The sequence below is a fragment of the Myxine glutinosa genome, chromosome 6, assembly GCF_964187855.1.
Source record: "Myxine glutinosa chromosome 6, kmMyxGlut1.1, whole genome shotgun sequence".
NCBI lineage: Eukaryota > Metazoa > Chordata > Myxini > Myxiniformes > Myxinidae > Myxine > Myxine glutinosa.
Genome location: NC_136266.1, coordinates 23,967,354 through 23,993,559, shown reverse-complemented (window position 1 = coordinate 23,993,559; position 26,206 = coordinate 23,967,354). Strand labels below are relative to the sequence as shown.

General features: G+C 43.8%; 1 protein-coding gene across 2 annotated transcripts in view; it reads right to left on the bottom strand.

Moving 5' to 3' along the window:
* HIBADH (3-hydroxyisobutyrate dehydrogenase) overlaps positions 1-26,206 on the bottom strand; it is a 192,333-nt gene that overhangs the window by 131,264 nt on the left and 34,863 nt on the right. For both annotated transcript variants that reach the window (XM_068101264.2, XM_068101265.2), the window contains exons 3-4: positions 20,851-20,960; positions 15,521-15,642 (exon numbers count right to left, since the gene is read on the bottom strand). In XM_068101264.2, coding sequence (XP_067957365.1) covers positions 15,521-15,642; positions 20,851-20,960 — 232 coding nt within the window. The remainder of the gene's footprint in view (positions 1-15,520; positions 15,643-20,850; positions 20,961-26,206) is intronic.

Below are 26,206 nucleotides of genomic sequence, written 5' to 3'. Positions count from 1 at the left end.
TGGTTGGGTGTGGGTTCCTCTCTCACCAGTCATGGCACCTCAGCAAAGGACTTCTGTGACTCACTGGGATTGACACAATCTGTCAATTTCCCAACCCGGATCTCAGCCAATGGAGTATCTTCTCTTCTAGACTTGGTTATGACTAACTTCCCTGCTAATGTCTGCTGCTCTTCTTCTGCTCCAATCGGTTCTTCCGATCATGTGCTTGTCAAAGTGGACATCTCTCTGGCCATTCTCAGAGAGCCTCCTCAGCGTCGACGAGTCTGGCATTTCACTCAGGCCGACTGGGACGGTCTTCAAGCAGCCATCAATCGTCTGGATTGGTCTCCCATCTCCACTGCCTCTGACATCAATTCTTCCTGGGAATTCTTCCAAAGCAAACTGATCTCTCTCATGCACAGATTTATCCCATCTCGCCTTCAGTTGTCTTACCCTTCCTCCCGTCCATGGTACACTGAATCTTGTGGTGAGGCAGTTGCCCTGAAACAACTTGCCTTTGCCTCTTGGAAGGCTAATCCAACTGAAGGAAATCTCAGTTCCTTCCACCAAGCTCGGAACAAGTGTGTGTCTACCCTCAGGAGTGCCAGGAAGCACTATCTCTCCTCACTCAAGAATGAACTCTCAAACCTGTCTCCTTCCTCCAAATCCTGGTGGCGTCTGGTCAAATCCGTTTCTGGTGTTTGTTCCCCCTCCATCCCCTCCCTTACCTCAAATGGCCACACAGTTGACATCGCACGTGACAAAGCCGAATGCCTCAACTCTGTGTTTGCCTCAAAATCCTTAGTCCCAAACCCATCTCTCTCTGTTCCCACCTTTCCCAGTCGAACCAAACTGCTCCTGGACTCTGTGACCTTCTCTCCTGACAAGGTGGAGGAGTTTTTGTCAAACCTCGACTCTGATTCTGCAACTGGACCAGATGGCATCAGCCCACGGGTCCTAAAATCCTGCTCTGCCGCTCTATCTCACCCTCTCTCTGTTCTTTTCACCCTATCTTTTGCTCAAGGTCATCTGCCAGCATCCTGGAAATCAGCAAACATTACCGCTTTACACAAAAAAGGTGCAAAAACAGATCCTTGCAACTACAGACCAATCAGCCTGCTCCCAATTATCAGCAAAGTCATGGAATCCATCATTGCTTCGGATATGAAATCTTTCCTCTTCTCCAATGGCTTGATCTCTGATCATCAATTTGGTTTCAGACCAGGTCACTCTACTCTGGACATGCTGCTTCTGCTGTCTCAACAATGGATGGAGGTCCTCAATGCCAAACAGGAAATCAGAGCTGTCTCCCTTGACATATCACGTGCCTTCGATACGGTCTGGCACCCAGCTCTGCTCACCAAACTCTCCTCCTATGGTATCCATGGAAATCTCCATGCATGGCTTGCGGACTTCCTCTCTGGTCGTAGTCAACGTGTGGCCCTGAATGGATTTCTCTCATCTCCCCTTCCCGTTCAGGCTGGAGTTCCCCAAGGCAGTGCGCTGGGCCCTGTGCTTTTTCTGGTCTTTATCAATGATCTCTCCGACTCTCTGGAAAATCCTCTGTATCTCTTTGCTGATGACTCCACTCTCTGCCGCTCCATTCCTCTTCCCTCAGATCGGCAGTCTGCAGCCTCCTCACTCTCTGAAGACCTGGACAAAATCACAGACTGGTCAAACATGTGGAACATATCTTTCAATCCTGACAAATCTCACACTCTTACTATGTCTCTCCGAAAAGATCGACTGGACAACCCTCCCATCTACTTTCTCAACAATCCTCTCCAAGAAGTTCTGTCGCTCAAGCTTTTGGGTCTCACCATCTGCCATGATCTTTCTTGGGAAAACCACATTTCCAAGCTGGCCTCCAAAGCCAGTCGCCGACTGGGCATCCTCCGTCGTGCGGTCCTTCCTAGGCACACCTGAGCTCCTCACCACATACAAGGCTTTCATCCGCAGCTCAATGGAATACTGTTCTCCCCTATGGGCTGGTGCTCCTGCCTCACACCTGGCTCGGCTTCACGCTGTTGAATCCAAAGCTTTCAGAATCATTGGAATCTCCCGCGATGAAGCTATCTCTGAGGGCCTTTCACTCACTCACCGCAGGCAGGTAGGTGGTCTTTCTGTCTTCTACCGACTCCTCTCCGGCCTTGCTCCCCCAGCTCTCTCTGTGCTCTGTCCCCCAAATATTCCTACAGGTCGCACAAGATCTGCCAGCCACCCTCTGATGGTTAAACTGCCGAAATCTCGGCTCTCTGCTCACCTTCACTCTTTCATTCCTCTTTTCTCCCGCCTCTGGAACAAACTCCCACACTCACTTCAATCACACTCCTCCCTCCAGGTCTTCAAAACAGCTGTTCACCACCATCTCTTATCTTCCCCCATCCAAAACCTTGATCTTTTCTACCCCCCACTAATTCACCCCAGATCCACCTTGTTTGAAATTCCAACTTCTTTCCTGGAAGTCTTGGCAGTGTCCATATGTTTTAAACCTCTCCCACCCCCCCCCCCCCTTCCCATGCCTCCCCCCCAAAGCCCTCTCCCTCCCACAGTTCTCTCGATGTCTCCATGTCTCTCGGTCCCTGCTCTCAAATGTTGTGTTTGTGTCCTTCCCCCTCTCTCCCCATCTTGTCTACCGCTCCCGATGTTATTTGTTTTGTGTGTCTGTTTGTCTTTCTGTGTGATTAATGTTCGCTCTTTCACGAGCCTCGATCTTGTATACAAAAAAAACAACAAAAAAAAAAAAAAAACTAAGAGGACGACCTTTGACCTTTGCACTACGGAGGTATTTACAAGGAATCATTACACGTTACAGAGGGTGATATTTACAACAGTTCTCAAATCCGCAACTATATATATATATATATATATATATATATATATATATATATATATATATATATATATATATATATATCTATCTATCTATAATTCCACTAATCTCTGTGTGTATGTTTGTTTGTATGTTTGTATGTTTGTCTGTGACCGCTGTTTCTCGACAACTACCGGTCCGATATACTTGAAACTTGCCAGGTATATTGCTGGGGACCCGAGGATGTGCCTTTTCAAGGTTTTAAATTAATCGCAGAAGTAGTTACCGAGCTATGTCCAAAAAACGATTCAACCAATCAGAGAGCAGCGAGTTATCACGTGTGCCGAACGTGGCGAACAGACTCTGCCTCGGATGGCACATTTGAGAGCGTATCCATTTATTTCCCGTCGGCAAACTATGTTGGCGCTATGTTGGCGTTAAACTATGTTTTAAAACTAATTAAAACTAATTTGCGATTCTTTCGCTTTGCGATGCGATTTGCGATTGCGTTAAACTCGCTCGGGCGTTAAACTATGTTTTAAAACTAATTAAAACTAATTTGCGATTCATTCGCTTTCCTGCGCATTTGTGCACGCGATGGCGATTTCTTTACCAAACTCCGCAAGCGCCAAGCCGTTAGCTTTGGACCAAACCATTTCATGTAAATAGAGGGGGGGGATTGTCACCGTACTCGCAAGCCGTTCGCTTTGGACCAAACCATTTCATGTAAATAGAGGGGGGGGATTGTCACCGTACTCGCAAGCCGTTCGCTTTGGACCAAACCATTTCATGTAAATAGAGGGGGGGGATTGTCACCGTACTCGCAAGCCGTTCGCTTTGGACCAAACCATTGCATGTAAATAGAGGGGGGGGGATATACTTTTAGATATATATATAGTACGGGCATGCCCTAGTATATATAATTCCAGTAATCTCTGTGTGTATGTTTGTATGTTTGTATGTTTGTATGTTTGTATGTCTGTATGTCTGTGACCGCTGTTTCTCGACAACCACGGGTCCGATATACTTTAAACTTGCCAGGTATATTGCTGGGGACCCGAGGATGTGCCTTTTCAAGGTTTCATATTAATCGGAGAAGTAGTTACCGAGCTATGTCCAAAAAACGATTCAACCAATCAGAGAGCAGCGAGCTATCACGTGTGCCGAACGTGGCGAACAGACTCTGCCTCGGACGGCACATTTGAGAGCGTATTCATTTATTTCACGTTGGAAAACTATGTTGCCGTTAAACTATGTTTTAAAACTAATTAAAACTAATTTGCGATTCATCGTAACTGCGATTTGCGACCTTCCGGACAGTGAAGACTGCACTTCCGGCAGCCAATCACAGAACGCGTTGTTGCGTAGGCGTGGCCGATGTGAGAGCGAGCCGAGCCGAGCGCGTGCGCCATTACGGTTCGTAATTCGATTTCTTCCGGAGAAAATAATAATTTCTCGATTTCTTATGCGCATTATTTCTCCCAATTCAGTCAGAGCGAAGGGCGGAAGCGAAGAGCGTTGTTTTTTTTGTTTACGGGCGTACGGGCGTACGGGCGGGGTAGAGCGTACGGGTAGCGTTATTTTTTTTTTTTGGCAAGGAACGGGCACCCACGTACGGGCATGCCCTAGTATATATAATCGGGAGATTGAATAAGACGCGGACGTAGCTTCAGGGCTTCGATCTTTAATTCGACAAGCTTTCGACCAACAAAGGTCTTCTTCTGAGTCTACAAAAACAGCAGGCATGTATATCAGTCAAGTATGTGTAGTGATATGTGGGTAAGATGTGTGATATGTGTAGAAAATGCATACAGAAGGAAGAGCCACGCCAAAGCTCACTCACCGGCCCCAAGTTCAACGGAAGTGAAGCGCAGCTTACAGTTACGGTTTGCGTTACATTTCCGGTGCACGTGCATATACAAATATAGGGATACATACATACATAAACATACAAGCATATATTCATATGCCATTTATATTCATATAATATATTTATATATTTATATAAATGACATACAAAGGTAGAATGAATGAATGGGTGAATGAATGAATGAATGAATGAATGAATGAATGGGTTACGGTTAACAATTTGATTGGGTTGATGTAGGAACATGCTTTAATCATCAAAATTTATGCCATGAGGGATTTTTGTCCGAAGTTTATGTATCCAAAAGGACTCACGTTTCAGAATCGTGGTGTGTGATCGATTTGTGACTGATTCAATGGCAGAGATCTGAATGTCATTTATAGAGTGATCCGGTTGATTGAAGTGTATCGTGTAAGGTAGAGATTTGCCCTGACTGGTGTGGAAGTTATTGATTTCTGACCGGGTGTTATTAAATCGTGTGTAGAGTGTATTCTCAGTTTTTCCAACATATTGTTTGTTGCACTTTTGGCAAGTGATTAGGTATATGACCCATGTAGATTTGCAGTTCAAACCGTAACCCACGCAAACCGTAACTGTAAGCTGCGCTTCACTTCCGTTGAACTTGGGGCCGGTGAGTGAGCTTTGGCGTGGCTCTTCCTTCTGTATGCATTTTCTACACATATCACACATCTTACCCACATATCACTACACATACTTGACTGATATACATGCCTGCTGTTTTTGTAGACTCAGAGAAAGACCTTTGTTGGTCGAAAGCTTGTCGAATTAAGGATCGAAGCCCTGAAGCTACGTCCGCGTCTTATTCAATCTCCCGATTATTTATTCAATGCAAATGAGACGCCCTGCTCGTACTGTGGAGTTTCTACTATTTCTCACAGTTATATATATATATATATATATATATATATATATATATATATATATATATATATATATATATATATATATATAGTTACGGATTCGGCACTTATGATTATTGTTGTTATTATTATTGTAGGTTCTCAGTATTATGGTTATTATTGTTTAAAGGAAATGGTTATTGTGGTGAAAAGGTTAAAAAGCGCTCCTGGTAAAATGTGGCCGGAAATCCGGATCGTGACACGGAAGAGAAAGGGAGCAAGGAAGAAGAAGGAGAGGGGTGGAAAGAAAAAAAAAAGACGATCATGGTTGAAGCTCCATACCGAGCAGCGGTCGAGCATGCAGTGCGAGTGAACTTTGAGTCCTTAAAAGGAAGTTCGTGCGATAGGTGACCGCCGGAGTGCTGTGGAGCCTGCGTAGTCGGGTATCTGCATTGAGGGTCCGGAGTATCCTTGCTTCGAAGCCCGGCTCGAGTGAAAGCCGTCCGCCATTTCGCCACATGCGCTGCCTTCAGTGAAAAGGTTTTTGTCGCGTGGGCCGGGCATTATTCCCCGGTGGGTTGCCGGGGACGGCTGTGCAAGAAAGTGGCTTTTGAGGATTATAAGGAGACTCGCTGATTGAACCGCAAACGGGTACGTCGGAGCGCGTCTTTGGGAGGTTTCCCATTCCACCGCTATTGTGCTGGGTGTTGGACCACGTGACCTCTGGGTTGCTTCGATCGTCCACGCCTCAATTGATTTTGATCGGACATTGATCCAATGATCGCTGGAGCGAATCGACTTCGCCTTGGAGGGGTACAGAGACATTGGGGGAGTGCCGTGAGTTTGGGTTAAAGGACTAGATAAGGTGGTACCATCTTAAAATAGTGATTGTAGGGCGAATTGCTATTATTATTTGTGTCGTGATTCCGGTGTGATTTATAATATATTATTGTTTGTTCATAACCCTTGGTGTTGTCTCATGATTGATTTGATTGATTTCATCCAAGGATAACATATATTTCTGCTGGGGACCCACTCGGGGTTCGGAGGTTTGCCGAGACCAGGGGATAGGGGAGGACCCCGTAACAGAAATTGGGGGCTCGTCCAATTGATATTCGTGGGCTCCAAATTGGGTCTGCGTCTGGGATATATAATTTCCTAAATTTATTCCGGGAAATAATTCCCTAACATTCCCAGAATTCCCAAATTTGGAGCTTTCCAACATCCCCAAATTTTTCCAAAAAAAAAAAAAAAACATTTTTGTTTAAAAAAAAATTCCTTGTGTGAAGGTTAACGGGTGTTAACAGTAGTCACCATGGAGTTTGACGCAGAGAAGTTTACAGTGACCCCTAGTGAAGCACAGTTCAGAGCGTTAGTAAAATCGGACCTCTTGGAATTGGCCAAACATTTTAGCTTGGAGGTCCGAACTAATATGAGGAAGGCAGAGATGCAGACAGTGGTGATACAATCTATGGTGGGATTCGGAACATGGGAAGAGGTAGCCTGGGATTGGTTACCACAAAAACAACAAAATGTGGAACTCCGGAAACTGGAGATGCAATTACAGAGCCAGGAAATGGAAAGAGCAGAGGAAAGGAAAGCAGAAAAGGAAAGAGCAGAACAGGAACGAGACCTCAAGGAAAGGTTAAAAGCAGAGGAAAGGAAAGCAGAAGAGAGAAGAGAAGAGAAACAAGCAGAGGAAAGGAGAGTGGAACGAGAACTCCAGGAAAGATTAAAAGCAGAGGAAAGGAAAGCAGAAGAGAGAAGAGAAGAAAAACAAGCAGAGGAAAGGAGAGCTGCAAGGGAACTCGAAGCAGAGGAGAGAAAAGCCGACAGGGAGTTAAAAGACCGTGAATTGGTGTGTCAGCAGGAAATTAAAGTCAAGGAGCTGGAGTTAAGGAGAGAACGGGGAGAGGTACCATCCCTGCTGACTGGTTCGACACCTATCCAGAACACCTGGGATGTTGGCAGACATGTGAGGCTGGTTCCACCCTTCAATGAAAAGGAGGTAGCCAAGTTTTTTCCACACTTTGAGAAAGTGGCTCGACTGTCAAACTGGCCTGAGGAGTACTGGTCCATACTCGTGCAAAGTGTTCTGGTGGGTAAAGCTCAAGATATTTATTTGGCTTTACCGATTGACCAATGTGCAGATTATGAGGTATTGAAGAAACACATTCTCAAAGCCTATGAATTGGTCCCGGAAGCTTACCGGCAAATGTTCCGGAATGCCAGGACGAGGGAGAGTGAGACCCATGTGGAGTTGGCCAGATTGAAAGAAACCATGTTTGATAGGTGGTGTGATTAAAAAGGAGTTGGGAAAGACTTCGAACTATTGCGACAATTGATCCTAGTGGAGGAATTCCAGCATTGTGTCCACGAGGACATTAAAGTACATCTGGAGGAAAGGAAGGTACCAAAGCTGTATGAAGCAGCAACCATGGCAGATGACTATGCCTTAACACACAGGATGGGTTTCCACAAACCGAACTTCTCGCCTAGACCTAGCCAGGGGAGCTATGGTACATCAAGGGCGGAGAACGAAAATTCATGGGGGCGGCCTTGAGATGACTATGAGAACCACTCTGATACCACGACTTCTAGAAATCAGAAGACAACAGGTCCAAGGCAGTCGTATCCTCCGGGGGGCTCGAGGCAGACCACGAGGTTCTCCTCCGGGCCTACTTGCGCTTTTTGCCAGAAACCTGGCCACTTGATGTCCCAGTGTTACACCCTGAAAAGGAAAAATCCGGAGCGGAGTTCGACTCGTACAACTCCGAATGCAATGGCCAATGTGAGAAATCGCCCTCAACAGAGTTACCAACCATTTATTTCAGGGGGGTTGGTGTCCCTGGGTGGAGACCTGACTAACCGGAGACCTGTTAGGGTGTTGAGGGACACAGGGGCACATCAATCTTTAATGCTTGAAGGCATCTTGCCATTGTCAGAGGAGACGGCAACTGGTGGTAGTGTTCGTTTACAGGGGGTTGGTGGCTGTGTTAGAGCTCTTCATGTCATCCATTTGGAGTCAGAGTTGGTGTCAGGACCGGTCACCGTAGGTTTACAAGCCACTCTTCCTGTAGAGGGAGTATCTGTTGTTATTGGGAATGATTTAGCTGGTGGTCGAGTTTATGGTAACCCGATGGTTGTTGAAAAGCCCAGTAGGCGAAATAACACAACCCCAGTTAGGGATGACGACAAAGGTAGCAAGTTATTTGTAGGTGGACTGAACTTCAAAACAAAAGAAGAAGTTCTGACCTCTGTCTTCAACAAATATGGACCGCTTTTGGAAGTGCGGTTGGTAAAAGACAGGGAAACGCAAAAGTCAAGAGGGTTCGGCTTTGTCACGTTTGCAAGCACAAAGGACGCCAAAGAGGCAGAGAAGAATTGGAATGGCAAGGATTTGGATGATCGGACCATAGCCGTAGAGAAGGCAGGCCGTAGGCGTCGAGGGGGCTACAGACGAGGAAAACGTGGTTGTAGTTTGGGTGGTGGCCACAATCTATATTATTATGGAGGCTCCCAGAGTGACGGCAGCTCCCGAAGGAAGGATTGTCAGAATAGTGGCCGAGAAGGAGACCGCTATTCAGGTGACTACAGTGACAAGCGGTCCCACCGTAATTATTATGAAAGTCCGGAAAAATTGAAGCACTGAATGCTGCGGAGCCGCCGAGCCAAGATTCCTACACAGACTAACCGTGAACGCCACGTTCCTAAAGGCGTCCAGGTCGTGAACTTCCCTACATGGATTAACCGTGAACGCCATGTTCCTAAAGGCGTCCATCTAGTGAACTTTCCTGCACGGACTAACCGTGAACTCCACGTTCCTAAAGGCATCCATGTAGTGAACTTTCCTCCACGGACTAAGCATGAACTCCACGTTCCTAAAGGCGTCCATGTAGTGAATACCTCCAGGCCTCACCACCCAACCACCCAACCACCCAACCACCATGGAACCTGGCTTTCAGCTCGGCCTCCTGGGGAAAGTGCTATAGATTTGCTGGCCTTTGGGTTTTTTGATCACAACCCCTTAACCTTCATTCAAGAGAAACTAGAAGTAAAAATCGGAGGGTGCTGAGATGGAGTTTGGCTTTGCAGGGGTTCAACTGGGAAATTGAGCTGATAAGGGGCAGGGACAATGTCGTTGTTGACGCTTGGTCCAGAGTGAATTAACTTTGGAAAGCTCTGTGGGTTGTGTGAAAGTTTGTTGCTTTATTGTTGGGGAAACATTGATTACTTGTGTTTGTTAAAGAGTTTGCCTGCAAAGAAAGTTTTCGCTGTGTTCTAACTTTCTTTCTTGAAGCGGGGAAGTGTTATGGATTCGGCACTTATGATTATTGTTGTTATTATTATTATTGTGGGTTCTAAGTATAATGGTTATTATTGTTTAAAGGAAATGGTTATTGTGGTGAAAAGGTTAAAAAGCGCTCCTGGTAAAATGTGGCCGGAAATCCGGATCGTGACCCGGAAGAGAAAGGGAGCGAGGAAGAAGAAGAGGGGTGGAAAGAAAAAAAAAAGACGATCATGGTTGAAGCTCTGTACCGAGCGGTCGAGCGTGCAGTGCGAGTGAACTTTGAGTCCTTGAAAGGAAGTTCGTGCGATAGGTGACATCGCCGGAGTGCTGTGGAGCCTGCGTAGTCAGGTATCTGCATTGAGGGTCCGGAGTATCCTTGCTCGAAGCCCGGCTCGAGTGAAAGCCGTCCGCCATTTCGCCACGTGCGCTGCCTTCAGTGAAAAGGTTTTTGTCGCGTCGGCCGGGCATTATTCCCCGGTGGGTTGCCGGGGACGGCTGTGCAAGAAAGTGGCTTTTGAGGATTATAAGGAGACTCGCTGATTGAACCGCAAACGGATACGTCGGAGCGCATCTTTGGGAGGTTTCCCATTCCACCGCTATTGTGCTGGGTGTTGGACCACGTGACCTCTGGGTTGCTTCGATCGTCCACGCCTCAATTGATTTTGATCGGACATTGATCCAACGATATCTGGAGCGAATCGACTTCGCCTTGGAGGGGTACAGAGACATTGGGGGAGTGCCATGAGTTTGGGTTAAAGGACTAGATAAGGTGGTACCATCTTAAAATAGTGATTGTAGGGCGAATTGCTATTATTATTTGTGTCGTGATTCCGGTGTGACTTATAATATATTATTGTTTGTTCATAACCCTTGGTGTGGTCTCATGGTTGATTTGATTGATTTCAACCAAGGATAACATATCTTTCTGCCGGGGACCCTTTCGGGGTTCGGAGGTTTACCGAGACCAGGGAATAGGGGAGGACCCCGTAACAATATACACATATACACATTGAAAAAAGAAAAGGAAAGTCAGTATTTCTCAGACAACTGCGAGCATCTCATTCCGAATACATTTTAAATGTCCCGAGTACAATACTGTAAGGCAGTTTAGTTTGAAAAGCATTACTGGAGGTTATGTTTTCACCACTGTTTGTGTCTGTCTGTCTGTGAGCAGGATATCTCAAAGGTTATGGACGGATTAGGACAAAACTTGGTGGACAGGTTGAGTGTGTGACAGCCAAATTTATTAGATTTTGATGAAGATCTGGAACCAGATCCAGATCCTATAATTTTTCAAGTGATTCTTCACCATTGAGCAATGGGGGCCAAAACGATATATAGAATAACATCTCAAAAAGTTGTGGACAGATTTGGACTAAACTTGGTGGATGAGTTGGGTAGGTGACAAGGACAAGCCGATTCGATTTTGGTTCAGGTATGGATGCAGATCCGGTCTATCAGTGGAATACAAAATGTAAACTGTTCAGCCTGGCGGAGGACGAGTTCTACCAAGTGCCATCCAGTTATTCACTGCTTTAACTTTCATATAATCCAAAATGTGCAATAGAAAAACAAACAAAACCCCCAAAATTGGCATTGCAATGTTGATGCACTTACATATGCCCTACATCCACAAAAACGTCAAGAGGTGACAAAGCACCTAGCTGAGTGGAGTTCTAACTCTGATCGGTATTTTTGACATTTTCATTCAATTTCAGGCCAAATCATTTAACAGTTGTTACTGTCCTTCCTATTTTCTTCCAGATTTCCCTGTGGCCCTGTTCCTCTGCCAACACTATGCCATCACAGATGCTGCTCGACGCTTTTTGATGGGGTGAGAGGGGGAGGAATACGAACCCTAGTCGTATCCTGCCTGACCTACTGCCTTCATTGTGGGCCAAGGTAACGCCCAACTGTCAGGCCTGCGTGGGCCGACACCAGGCCGATGGCGCGGCTGCATGCTGGCCCCAAAATAATTAACTTTGCGGGGCACCTCTCACTATTATACCTCCCTATTGCTGTCCACGCTATAACTGGCAGGCATGCCCGATCGCTTCGATGGCCTTCCGTGCTGTCGGCTTGTAAGCACAATTACCGTGACCCTGTAAGCGACACTCTGAGGGGTGCCCAAGGAGCTGCGTGCCACAGCTGTGATGGGGGATCTGTCCTGCACACAAGCAGACTTGCGGAGTTCTATGTAATCAATAATGCCACAATGTGTTGCAGCGCAACTTCATAGAAAGGCAATTAAACCAAAGTAGTATTAAAACTTTAATTTTAATTATTTTTATGCATTCACCATAACTCCATGGCCTGCCCCCCAAGCCTCACACCCCACACTTTATATATATATATATATATATATATATATATATATATGGAAACTCACGTTACTGCTGTAACCTTCCATGACCCGATAAATGCGTAACTGCAATAAGCAGAAGCGTTTGAATTGGCCGAAATGATTTGATTTTTACATTGAATGAAGTGCAACGTAAATCGATCCTTGATAGTCAAACGCATCACGTCCGCTGTGCTTCAGCAAGTGCTGTGGTGTCATGACCCTCAGCATGATAAATTATATTCCCAGCCCCCCTATTCACCCAGAATGTTGTCAAGTCAACAAGACAAATCACAGTAACCATCTGCTGTGGGGAACATAATAACATAAATAAAACAACAACAAAGGCTAAATTAGGGTCTATTCATTAAAAAAAAAGGTGCACATTTGGCAATTGGTGCGATGCAAAAGACAAATTCATCAATTGAAATGAGAATCAAAACTAGATATGCTGGTATGTTACATCTTCACTCAGGCTAAAATGTCATGGCAACAATACTCCTCCATTTCTAAGTATACAAGATTATTGCAATGCTCTAATTATTTATTTATTTGACAAATAGTAAATAGAGCTGGAACGTTCCACATCAGTCATTCACAAAAAGATGCGAGCACCAGAGCGAACAATACAGGACAACATCTGTAATCTGCAAACCCCAAGTTCAAAAACGTATTCAAGGTAAAAAAAAAGAAAAAAAAAGGATGGAATATTTATGCAACTGCGGTGACTTGCTGGGCCAATGTGTTAAAATAACGGCAGGATCTTTCAAACAGACCGCCTGTGGGTTGACAGCCCCTCCGCCCCATTAGCGGTTTATAATGACAATCAGGAGTCAGTCAAGCAAAGACAGGGGCAGCTTGTTAGCTGGCTGGCTAATTGCCTCTCTTGGTACGAAGGATCACATTGGTTCTTTCATCCCGAGCACAGGCACACGCACAACATTCATCAACCGTGTGGTCGTTTAACAGCAGGAGGGGAATGAGGTGTGCGAAGAAGTTGAGGGGTTGGGGGTGGGGAAGTTGTTACTCTTAAACTCCAAAAACAAAGATGACAAAACAGCCGTAAGGATAAGGTGAGCCGAACGGCATTCATTATGAGCAATCACAAGCAGTTAATGTGGACGCCAGCAAGAAAGGATCGACAAATAGTTCCTCCACGGTAACCAAGCAACCGACATCAGTGAGACCTGCTGGTTGTTTACAGTGGTGGCACAGGATGCGACACAACATAAAAACAGAGCCTTTTACAACGGAGAGGGGCTTTTGTTCAGCAAACCTTTTCTTTTTTGTGTGTTGGAGACCCCTGGTGGTTCATAATCACCATGTGAGGATTCAGCAGTCAAGGCGGTGAGATTTATTCACGTGCTCCATGTTGATGGAACTCATCCAAAAGCAGCAAAAAGTGACAGAGGGTGCTCCATCAGACGAAAAGGAAGGTTATCCGAGCTGTTTATTGCAATGGACTTTACTTTTTATCACAATGACAATAAAAAACTAGTTGTGACAAAATTAAAATCTTATTTTTTGCCATATGGGCAATTCCACGGTTACTCACATTACAATACATTACATTAATACATACATACATACATACATATATATATATATATATATATATATATATATATATATATATATATATATATATATATATATATATATACATATATTGTTGCGGATATGAGGATTGTATTTTTTTTATTGTGTTGTATTGTATTGGAAATTGTTATGAATTCTTGTTTGATTCTGGCCCCTCCTGCCTCCAGTGTTGTGTAAAGGTTAAAAGGGCGTCCCGGTAGTTAATTCCATAAAGCACACATTGAAGGACACGATAAAACCCTTGTTCAGTAGTTTATATCTTTATTATGTGTTTTAGGGTAAGGCCTTGTCTTCCATTGACATGACACTCCATTGCACCAAGTGAAAAAGATAGATTCCCTTCATTCCCATTCCCAAAAACCTCCATTTCCCCTTTCGTCCATTGCCATTCGCATTGCCAACCAACAATTGCCGCCATTGGCCACGAGGCAGGGTTGGGGAAGAAAGGCGTGCCCGCCCGTCGTCATCAAGGGCAGAGCCAGAGGGTCGCGTGACCAACCAGGGCCGAGGTGAGCACACCGATGGGCGTGTCCTGAAGGCCGGCGGCTTAATCGCCGGAGGCGTTATAAAAGCGTGCGCGCAAGAGTGACCAGAGCTGAGCTGCGTGGTGAGGTGCAAAGAAAAGAGCTGGGTCGTCAGAGGAGAGCTGAGTTGAAAGGGTCCAAGGCAGAGCTGGGTTGTGAGGTCCAAGAGAAGGGATCATCCAGGGAAGCACAAAGCCTGCTATTCGTCGCCTTGCTCGCCAGCAGCAGCGTCCACAGCAGCAACAACACTCGCCAGCCGCTTGGGGCCTGGATGGCGGTTTTGAGCAGGGCCGTAAAGGACCGGCGGCTGCCCAACACGCCGATCGTGCTGCCGGACCCGTTGGACCTCCCTCTCCTTCCAGCCAATCCACTCTGCAATCCCCCGTGTGAGTCCGTTTCTGTTTGTTCTGTCCTGGGTAGTTAATTAAGTTTGTATAAGCTAGTATTTTCACTGTGTCTCTAAAAGCTTCTGTATATTATTTTATTATCTTTCCTTCTCCTTGGTTTCTTTGAGCCTGTACATAGTAAATAAATTTAGTAGTATTTTCAACCTTTTGTCTTCTTCTCCTTCCTTTTCTTCACATCTGTCGTTAGTCTTTTCCATATTGAATAGCTGTGGCGCGATACGGCCAACGTCGGGTGAATCGGGGAAACTGTTAGGCCGCGGTGCCACCGCTCGGCAAACAACATCCTTAACCGCGGACCGTAACAATATATATATTATATATATATATATATATATATATATATATATATATATATATATATATATATATATATATATATATATATATATATATATATATATATATATATATATATATACATAATGTGAGTAACCGTGGAATTGCCCATATAGAACATGCTTTGCCTTACATAAGAAAGAATCTTTGCGTTGTAGAATCGGTATAGTGAGACTATGGTCCTACTTAGGGTTTCAAAAGGTTTCTTGCTTGAAAAGAATCAATCCATTTTCCTCAGAATATAATTGATGTTCACAAACGTCTTTTTGAAATTAATCTTATTTGGAGGTTCTGTATTATACTACCTGCACTTCCTGCCTATTTGTTTTCCCAAGGGATGCCCAGGTTCATGGAATGAGGCTAATCCGAGAGCTCGCATGAAGGAGATTTGCAAAACAGAGTTTGCTCCCAAATGGTCAAATTTACAATCTTGAGGAAAAGCATCAATGGTAGCAGTTATGGTGAAAGCAACTAAAAAGTAACTATCAGAGCGACAAGGCTGACCTCCAGAAACAGGCGCGTCCATGAAGACAGCACCTTCACGCTCGGCAGCTTTCGCCATTTCCTTTGACACCATGGGGTCTATGGTGCTCGAGTCGATCAACAAGGATCCCTTTTTCACCTTCCTGCGAATCCCACCAGAGAGTAAACAAAGCTTACCTTCAAATGCAATTGCAGCGAAAATGTGGCACGATATACAAGGAAAATAGCTTGTGGAAAGAAGCAACCGACTGCGACATAAAACTCAATGTCCAGATGACAATATGGGGGGGGGACGAAGGGTGGAGGTGGGGCACCCCTTACTTTAAACATGCCCAACAATGGTGCTTTCAACCATGGCCACACAATGTATTGTAATACTGCGCAAGAAGATAGGGCACATGTTGAGAAAAGATATTACACCGCCAACCAATCAATCTAATCTTCTGGCCTATTCATCTAGGTTTTCCATTCATTACTCCACACACACGAAGCACAAGGCAGGGTTAAACATTTGATTCACTTGTCTGTCTGTCTGTCCTTCTGTCTACAAATGTCCGTTTATGACCGAGGAACAATTTATTTCAATTACATTTTGCATTTACATTTTACAATAATTACATTTTGTATTATTACAATTACTATTATTATTACAATTACTAATTATTATTATTAATTATTAATTATTATTATTATTAATATATTAAATTATTATTATTATTATTTATTATTATTATTAATTATTATTACAATTACTATTACAATATTATTACAATATTTTGTATTACAATAATATTTTGAATTATCACAATTACAATTTACAATTACATTTTGCAATTACATTTACATTTTGAACACGAATCAGAACACAAATCTGAAAACGAACCCATGGTTCCGCAGTACTTTGGCTCGGAATTCATCCCAATCATGCATGCGCAACAATCGATACTTTTTATTTTACTCTGCCTGTATGGAAGTCAAACAAATTAGAAAATCACTCCAGAGAGAAAAATTACTGCTTCTAATGACATCATAAAGGACACAAACAACAGGGACGAATAATTGGTGTAAGTGATGCTGCATCAACAGCGGTAAACTTCCGGAATTTTTTTGTTTTCTACGGCCTGTAAAATATTTGTTTTATTTCAATTGAATTATATACTTGAACACTGTGGAACACAAATTGCCTTTTTAGCACTTTTAATAAACCTTCAATTTAGCAGGAATTGGACAAAATGTTACAGCATTTTACGTCATCATGACCAATTAAATTTGCAGCTCGTAAACCCCGCCCATGTTCTTGTAAGGTGTTCGATAAACTCTCTAATTTAGTACTTTGCCGGTGGAAATTACAATATCAAGAACTATACATTTTCACCACAAACAATGAATAACAATGAGAAAGAAGCAACAATCCGAGTGCTTACGAGGTTTTGGACATTTTTACTTCAAACGAAAACTGTTCATTAAATACATACAAACTAGAACTGCACTCAGTAGAGAGCATACCTCCGCCTGGTTGGCCATATCAATCAATGGTGAAGAATCACTTTTTAAAATTCTACTAGCCAGATCCGAATCCAAATCTTCATCAAAATTGAATTGATTCTTCCTTGTCACACACTTCCTTTCCTCTCGCAGTCCAACAAGTTTCGTCCAAATCCGTCGATAACTTTTTGAGATATCCCGCTATGTATTGTTTTTGGCCCTATCTCCCAATGGTGAAGAATCACTTGGAATTAAATAATTCTCATATCCGAATCCATATTCAGATCTTCACCAAAATCGAATCGAATCGTCCTCGTCAGACATCCAACCGGTCCACCAGGTTTCGCCCAAATCCGTCCATAACTTTGAGATATCCTGCTATGTATCGCTTTTGGCCCGATCTCCCAATGGTGAAGAATCACTTAAAAACTTTCAGTAGCCGGATCCGAATCCAGATCTTCACCAAAATCTAATCATTTCGTCCTCGTTACATACACGACCTCTCTGCCAAATTTCGTCCGAATCCGACCATAACTTGTTGAGATATCCCTATCTTTTTTAGATAGACCCTATCTCCCAATGGTGAAGAATCACTTAAAAAATTCTAGTAGCCGGATCCGAATCCGGATCTTCAACAAAATCTAATCATTTCGTCCTCGTTACATACGCCATCTCTCTGGCAAATTTCGTCCGAATCCGTCCACAACTTTTTGAGATATCTTGTCCACAAACAAACAAACGGACAGACAGTGGTGAAAACATAATCTCCATCCACCTTTGATGGCAGAGGTAACAAATATATACTACAATTTTTGTAAAACAGTGATTTTAAAGATGGTTTTTTTAATCTGGAAGTTTAGCTCAACTGAAGCAGTCTTATGCATCACCTTCGTACACAAGTCCGGCAGCTAAGCTAAATCTAGCATAACAATTGTGCATTTTGTGAGGAAAGCACCAAATTTGGCACACTAGTAGACTATCATATTATGAAAAGATCTGGATATTGGGCCATCTCAGATTCAGAGATTTGATTTTTGCAAGATTTGCAGATTTTGCAGATTTGCAAGCTGAGATTGCAACGCCAGGGATGGCCGACTCCTTCCTACGAGCTGCCCACGTCACCCGCACAAGAAGAGCTCATCAAATCACTGCAGCGGCACTGCACATCCTGCAACACCGTGCGTATGAACGCCACTGTATGACATATGCTGATGATGCAGAAGACCTGCCTGAGTTCGAAGACTGGTGTCACCAGAGAGGAGAAGACATTCCCAACTTTCAGTACTGGGCAACTGTGCTGGAACTAGAGATGTTGGTACTGGTCTACGTGCGTTCTCTGCGGCAGGCTTCATTCACGATGTACCTCGATGCCCTGACGGAACTGGTCCCATGGTTCCATGCCTTAGACCACACACACTATGCCAGGTGGGTCCCTGTTCACCTGAGGGACATGGTTGCACTCCCAATGAAGCACCCAGATGTAGCCAGAGAATTCAGGGCTGACAACTTCACTGGACAGAAGACGAAGAAGGTGTTCTTTCTCTTCGATCCCAATCGAATCGAAATCTTGCAAAAATCAAATCCCTGAATCTGAGATGGCCCAAAATCCAGATCTTTTCATAATATGATAGTCTACTAGTGTGCCAAATTTGGTGCTTTCCTCACAAAATGCACAATTGTTATGCTAAGTTGCCCCACTAACAGTAATAAGACAACATTGAGTCACTGTTTAGGAGATGGAGGCTTTGTTGATCAACATAGAACGCAGCATCAATTGGCAACTTCTTCACCCCGACCCCCTCACATGTCACACCCTCCATGTTCTACATATCAATACATATATGGCATGGTTCTTGAAAGTATTATGAAGGCGATTTGTGTTCTAGTGTTCAAATATGTAATTCAATTTAACCCTATAGAGCCCCAGGGGTCATATATGACCCCGCCTAATTAGCTGCCACCAATTAATTAGGACGCTGATCAAATTTCTATATCCACACCCTTTTAAGCCCAGTGTTCCATCCGTGACCCTGTTAGTACATGTAAGTCAGTATAGAGGGCGCCACTGAGGTTCACTCTCTGATCAAAGATGGCAGCCCCAAAACATTTCTCGACATTCATGGACCGATTTTGTTCAGATTTGGCACAAAGACAATAAATAAGAATGTACATATGCAGAAGATATTGTTTTGTACCAAACATGGACTGACCAAAGATGGCTGACTGACGGATTTTAACTCTGTGCAGCAACATTACTAAATCCAAGGAGGCGACGACATTTTATGTCTTTTTCTTTTTGACAAACTTCTTCCATTTAAGAATTATGGAGGCCACTGTGCTCTTGGGAACCTTCAATGCAGCAGAGATTTTTTTGTAGGCTTCCCCAGATCTGTGCGTCGACGCAATCCTGTCTCTGAGCTCTGCAGGCAGTTCCTTCGACCTCATGGCTTGGTTTTTGTTCTGATATGCATTGTCAGCTGTGAGACCTTATATGGACAGGTGTGTGCCTTTCCAAATCATGTCCAATCAATTGAATTTACCACAGGTGGACTCCAATCAACGGGTAGAAACATCTCAAAGATAATCATGAGAAATGGGAGGCACCTGAGCTACATTTCAAGTGTCATAGCAAAGGGTATGAATACTTATGTCAATGTGATATTTCAGTTTTTTCTTTTTAATAAATTTGCAAAACTTTCTAAAATCCTGTTTTCTCTTTGTTATTATGGGGTATTGAGTGCAGATTGATGAGGGAAAAAATGAATTTAAACGATTTCAGCATAAGGCTGCAACATAACAAAATGGGAAAAAAGTGAAGGGGTCTGAATACTTTCTGAATGCACTGTACATGTTTATGTCGTACATTTTCCATTTACGAGAAACAATAAATAAAACGTGTCACTTTTGCACACTAGAATTTTGCCTAAAATCTCCCACGTGGAATTATTTTATCAATATGGAGTTATGTTGAGAGATTCGGTCCAACGATCTCGAATTAGACACTTTCAAAATGGAATATCAAGTGTGAAACACTTCCATTGTTTTTAGCACATCATTTTCATTGGGTAAGATCATTTTCATGCATTTCCAGCAGAGGTGCCACGAAATTCGATTTCTAAGGTGAGCAGTCACCTAATGGCCTGTTACGACAAAACTTGGTGGATGAATTTGGTAGGTGACGAGAACAAGCCGATTAGATTTTGGTTCAGGTCCACGTACAGATCTGGCCTATCAGCGGGCTACAGACCATAAACTGTTCAGCCTGGCGGAGGTATGCGCTCTACCGAGTGCTGTTCTAGCATTTCTACTGATAAGAACCACCTTTAGAGGCCATTTTTCCCCGCAGAGCAGGGGTTGGCCTTTTTCGGGCACCGTGGTCCCCTTTTTTGAAGCAATGTTTTATGGCCGGATGCCCTTCCTGCCGCCAACCCTGTTAGTCACCTCTTGCGACACACAGGGAATTACCAGTGAACTGGTACTCAATTTGCCGACCTCAGAAGGATGACAGGTTGAGTCAACCCCCCTGGCATTAATTCAGCGATCGACCGGGATTCTAACCCAGGATCCTAGGATCCCAAGCCGGCACCCTAACCACTAAGCCAAACAACAGGCTCTTAGCATTTATACAGATAAACTCCTCAATTTAATAGATTTTTGCCTTGACAAGATTCAAAATCTCATGCAAGTTATTCAGAAAGCCATTTGGTGCAAGCTAATTTCTGATACCCTTGTTTTCAACTGTCATATTTATGGACAGGACTTACGCATTAATTAGACGCATTAATGAAAAGAAAACAAAAACGTTCTGGAGATAGAAGTCGAGAAAGAGGAGCAAAAACTTCCCAGAGATATCACAGCCTACACACTTGAGAATGCCAGTTGGACCAGTGAAAACGTCAATCACATTGGGGCTGGATGGGAGCATGGTGATGATCCTATCGGTTCGCTCAGCAACTTCCACAGGCGAGTCCATAATCTGCAACGGAACATCAACCAAAGGTAATGTGGCCACAATTCCTCCACCCTGTTTCTTCACCTTCATTGTATGAAATTCTTAATATCAAACTAAAGTAAGACTTCATGCACCTGTTGAGCAGGACAGAAATATATTGAGACCAATAGCTTCTGCAGCCAACTTAAAAAAAAAAAAAATCCCAACAATGGTTTGGAGATCTTTCAAAAAATACATATTAAAAGCAAATGCGTAGTTTGAGTCTTGACTTCTCTATTTGGGGGGAGGGAGAAGGGCGCAGGACTTAATATTAATAATGGGCAGCTAGGTCTGACTTCCAGATTTACTGCTCGTTAGTAGTATAGCTGCAGCGCACTTGAAATCACAAACACGGTTTAACCTTCAGTATCTAATCACCCTTGTTTTTTGTTTTAGCCTAATTATTTGCATGTTTACCAGCTACCATCAACATTAGCATTACATCATGTTGGAACAAACAAATTGGACCAAATAAAGTGCGCGGCAATTGGACCTTGGAGAGACAACACCTCTCTGTCTCTTTCTCTTTCTCTGTCTCTCTGTCTCTCCTACTTTCCACAGCTGTTGCTTGCTTCGGCACACACATGCAATTGCAGGGCCCTGCTGCTGCTCAGAGTCTCTAGTGGTATGTGTCATGTGTTTTGTTGCTCAATCTTCCACCATCAATGCTGTGGCACAAGTTTAAGGCACTACAGGCCCCAGCTTTTATTGTATTAAAACTTTCAAGTATTTGTATTGACTTTTTGGGGAAGGGGGTGGGGAGGTGAGGGTGGGGTGGAGGCGGTGTGGGGTAGGGGCGAAGCACTGGCTCCGGTCGAGCATGCTAAGCCTGCCCTTCGCCGTAGATGGACAGGGGTTGATCGACACCACCAGTAAAGTGATGGCTTTTTGCCTCCTTTCATGACACAGGCTATTGTACGGGAATGTATGCGGATGTTCTGTGGAAAGCTTTTGCTCACTACCTACTTAGACAAGCCGGAAAACTTGGGTTTTGACCAGCAGCTCATTCTCATCAATATCAAGAGCGTTGATACAACTTTGGTCCCCCTGTTCTGCAGGAGTATGCTGAAAGCATGGCAGGCTATTCATGTTCGATTCAAACCGCCGATTCTCACAAACAGAGTGTAGATTATTCCACGACTAAATTTCCCGCTTTCAAAAGCAAGTCCAAATTTTGATTGGTGCGAGAGTACAGCTCATTCTCATACCTATTATCCACTCAGGACAACTTCACATTCTTATTTTGAGGCTACAATTTCCACGGGTACAGTGACATAATTAGCCCTCATACACGAATGCCATGTAGAGCTGATCGTAAAAGCCCGACGTTCACCAAAGCTTAGAAAACGAAAGTTACTGGCTTTATGACATTTTTATGAAGGTTAGGGGGAGCATGGCTTTTTTACGAGACTTTTAGATATCTCAAAAGTTTTATAGTACTGTACAGATTTCTTTTAAAGATATTTTAGTTATCAGCTCATTACATATTCATACATGCAAATTTTGATATGTGTGCTGTGTAAAGCGAATGGGAAACCCCAGGTTTATGGTACGTAGCGCAGAAAAATTTGCGCTGCTCGGCAACCGTAGTTCCGATTTTTATAAAATCAGTATCAAAACGTGCACGAGACTTGAGCAGAAAAAAGCCATGAAAACTCAGCACGAGAAAAAAAAAAATTCTGTGAAAATATGGCAAAAATGATGGAAGGGTGCGGACTACCCGGCCTGATTAGTGCTAAGCACTCATAGTAAGGGAAACATATGAAAATCTGTTAACTAAATTGTTACCAAAAAATTTCTTCACCAATATGTTTGTAAAGGTGTGTAATAACATGTGTTAAAATGTTGAAGGTCAACTCCCGTGGGAAACCCAGAAAAAAAGCTGTTGAATTCGGGTACCGAAAAATTATTTTCGAGAATTTTTATTTTTTTAAATCGGCCCTTAAGTAACTTATGAGGGGTCAAATAAGGGTTTTTCATGATTCTGAGTTGATTGTTAACATTTATATTTCACCACAGACACTCCTTTGTGGAAAAATAATTTCTAAATAGATCTCATTTTCTACTTTGCAGGACATGGAGTCTAGCAATATGGATGAAGACGTTACTCCACCTGTGCTCAATTGCTTCATCTGTGCATGCTCGGATACACCAGCTGAAAGGCTCATACAGGCAACTCCAAAGGGATACTCAACTTTATTGAAACAAGCAGAAACTGTCGAAAATGTTACTGTTGTGGAACGTATGAAGGAGGCTTAAAAGGAAGGAAAACTGAGGTACCACCAGAAGTGTAAAAATGATCTGTACAACAACTTTGTTGCAACCACCAAGAAGTCAGCTCAAGCATCAAAGGCAGAGAAAGAGTCATCAAAGTTGAAGAGAAGACGCACTACTTGTGAGTTCAGTTCATCAACTGGCTGCAGTTCTAGAAGATCACAGTCAGTTGACCTCCTCTATAAGGATGTATGCATTCTTTGCAACCAACCAGCCCAGCTCTACAAAAATAATCCAGCACAAGCTAGAAAGAAATACAGAGTGCCAGATAATTTGACTGCAGATACACTGAAGGCAAGCTTGCTGAAGACAGCACGGAGTCGCGGGGATGACTGGGGCACTGAAGTCACTGGACGCCTGGAAGGGATCAACGACTTGGTAGCAGAAGAAACACTGTACCATTTGCGATGCAAACTTATGTTTGCGAGAGGTGACAGTTTGTCAAAGACTGATGAGGAAGGAAAAAGGAAGAGAGGACAGAGGAGTATTGATGAGGAGCGAGAGGCAGTTTTTATTGAATTCTGCGAATGGTTAGACTCAGAATTAGAGCATGGGGTAATGAACATGGACCAAGTCCATGAAAAGCTGCAGGAGTTTGATCAGTCACCAGAGAAGAGCCTTTCTTATTCAAAGCATTGGCTAAAGATAAAACTTCTAGAGAAATACGAAGACACCTTGTATTTCACAACACAGGAAAGAAGGGCAGATGTACTCTGTCTCAAAGATGGCACCGACAATATTCTGCGAGCGCATCATGCTAATCTTGACCATGGAGATGAGAAGACTCAGATCATAAAGACGGCACTCAAGTTCATATCCGATGATATTGCCTTGATTGATTTAGGTCCAAAGTCATACCCCACCACACACAGTATGACTGACATCGATAGTCAGCTGACACTTGTTCCTGCAAGCCTTCAGATGTTCTTGAGACCGATTGTCAAGACAGACGAAAGAGTTGCCGTTTGGGGGCAGAATTTTATTAAGGCCTGTCGACCTCGGTCTGGAGTATTGCCACACCAAATGGGGCTTGCCATACAACTTGATCATAGATTTGGGTCAAAATGGATGCTCAACAAGTTCCACCGGCTGGGATACACTGAGTCTTACACGGAGACACAAAACTACAAATACTGCTTCCTTAATAGTAGGAGTGGAGATGATGTTCCAGATACTTCTGGCACTCTTGACACCATTGTGGAGGAAACCGATGAACAGATCAATGATGAGGTTGCGGTTGATGCTGCGCTTGAGGATCAATCAGTGATGACAGCCAAAGTGCCAGCCAGTGAAAGTGAATTGTCAAGTAATGATCAGGTGGTCTTTATGGAGGTTGGGGAAACAAACAATGCAGTCACTCAGTTTGTTGGAGACAATATAGATTTAAACATTGTCTCTATTCACGGAAACACTCCCTTTCACTCAATGGGTTGGATCGAAGTCACCTCTCCGGCACCACCTTTGCCAGATCCACAGACAACAGCAGCTTTCCCCCGAGTGAAGTTGAAGGCACTCGACAAAGCTAAGATCCTGAGAGGAACTGAAGTAAAGATTATTCCATTTACAAACAGGAAACAGATAGGAACGAACGCGATCATGTTTCTCCCCCTCGCTGAGCTTTCCTCCTCCCTGGCTCATGATCAGCCACTCCTCACTCCAGGTGACACACTCTGGGCAGCGGGGTGGGTGATCAAAGCCAACGATCCTGAGTTCCCACACTCCAACTGGAATGGCTGGATGAAGAGAATCCATGCTAATGATGCAAAGCAGAGCACACAGATCGAGTTCCTCCCAGTTATTGAAGGAGACCCTAATGACCTCAACACCATCTTCACCACTCTGAAAGAGTGCATACGGCGCGCTGGGGTCGCTATAGTGACCTTTGATCTTCCGATTTGGCTGAAGGCTGTGAATATAATAAAGCAGGCAAATCTACCCGTCATTCCAAGGTTGGGTGGTTTTCACCTGCTGAAGTCTTATCTTGGATCAATGGGTAACATCATGGAAGATTCTGGACTACTAGATGTGATCCAGTTGATCTATCCTGGAAGTACGACAGCCAACCACATCATGGATGGAGGATGTTTTGACAAGGCAATCCGTGTTCACCTCCTCATCGATGCAGCCATCTATCAACACATCATGAAACTCGCCTTCACTGAGGAGGAGTGTGGTGACATGAAGACCTTCATGGAGAAGGTGGCTGATGGGAAGATGGGAGCCAGACACTCAGACCCAGTAGTGCCAGTGTTTGAGCAAAGGTTTGAAGAAACCTTCAAACGACTCGCAAAAGGAGGAAGAACACCTGCACTCTGGGTGGAGTACCACCACATGGTAGATGTGATCAAGGTCTTTATCAGAACCGAGCGACTTGCAGACCACAATGGGCATCTGTCCTGCATTGTTACCAAGATGCTTCACATCTTTGCCGCTGCAGGCCATCATCAGTATGCCAAGGGCGCACGGCTGTACTGTCAACTCATGAAGGAACTAGAAACTTTGCCTGCTTACAAAGGCCTGCCTTCTACAGAGCATGTCTCTGAACCCCAGTGACTATGGATGGACAATAGGTGTGCATGGGTATGAGCCAGTTCCAACACTGGACCCCACGGCTCCTGAGGAGCTATTGCAGTTCACGAGCTGTAATTGTCATGGAGATTGCAGCAACCGGCGATGCAGCTGCAAGAAGAATGGGGTCACGTGCATCTCGGCCTGTGGAGTCTGTAATGGCATTACATGCAGAAACTGCAGTCATGATGTTGTTGAGTCTGAAGAAGACATAGACAATGACTGTTGAAACTTCTGACATTGTGAATGAGAAATAACTCTTGAGTATTATATATGTATGTGAAATAAAAGCTACTTTGTGTGTAAATGTAAAAATGAAAATATAAATGTTAACAATCAACTCAGAATCATGAAAAACCCTTATTTGACCCCTCATAAGTTACTTAAGG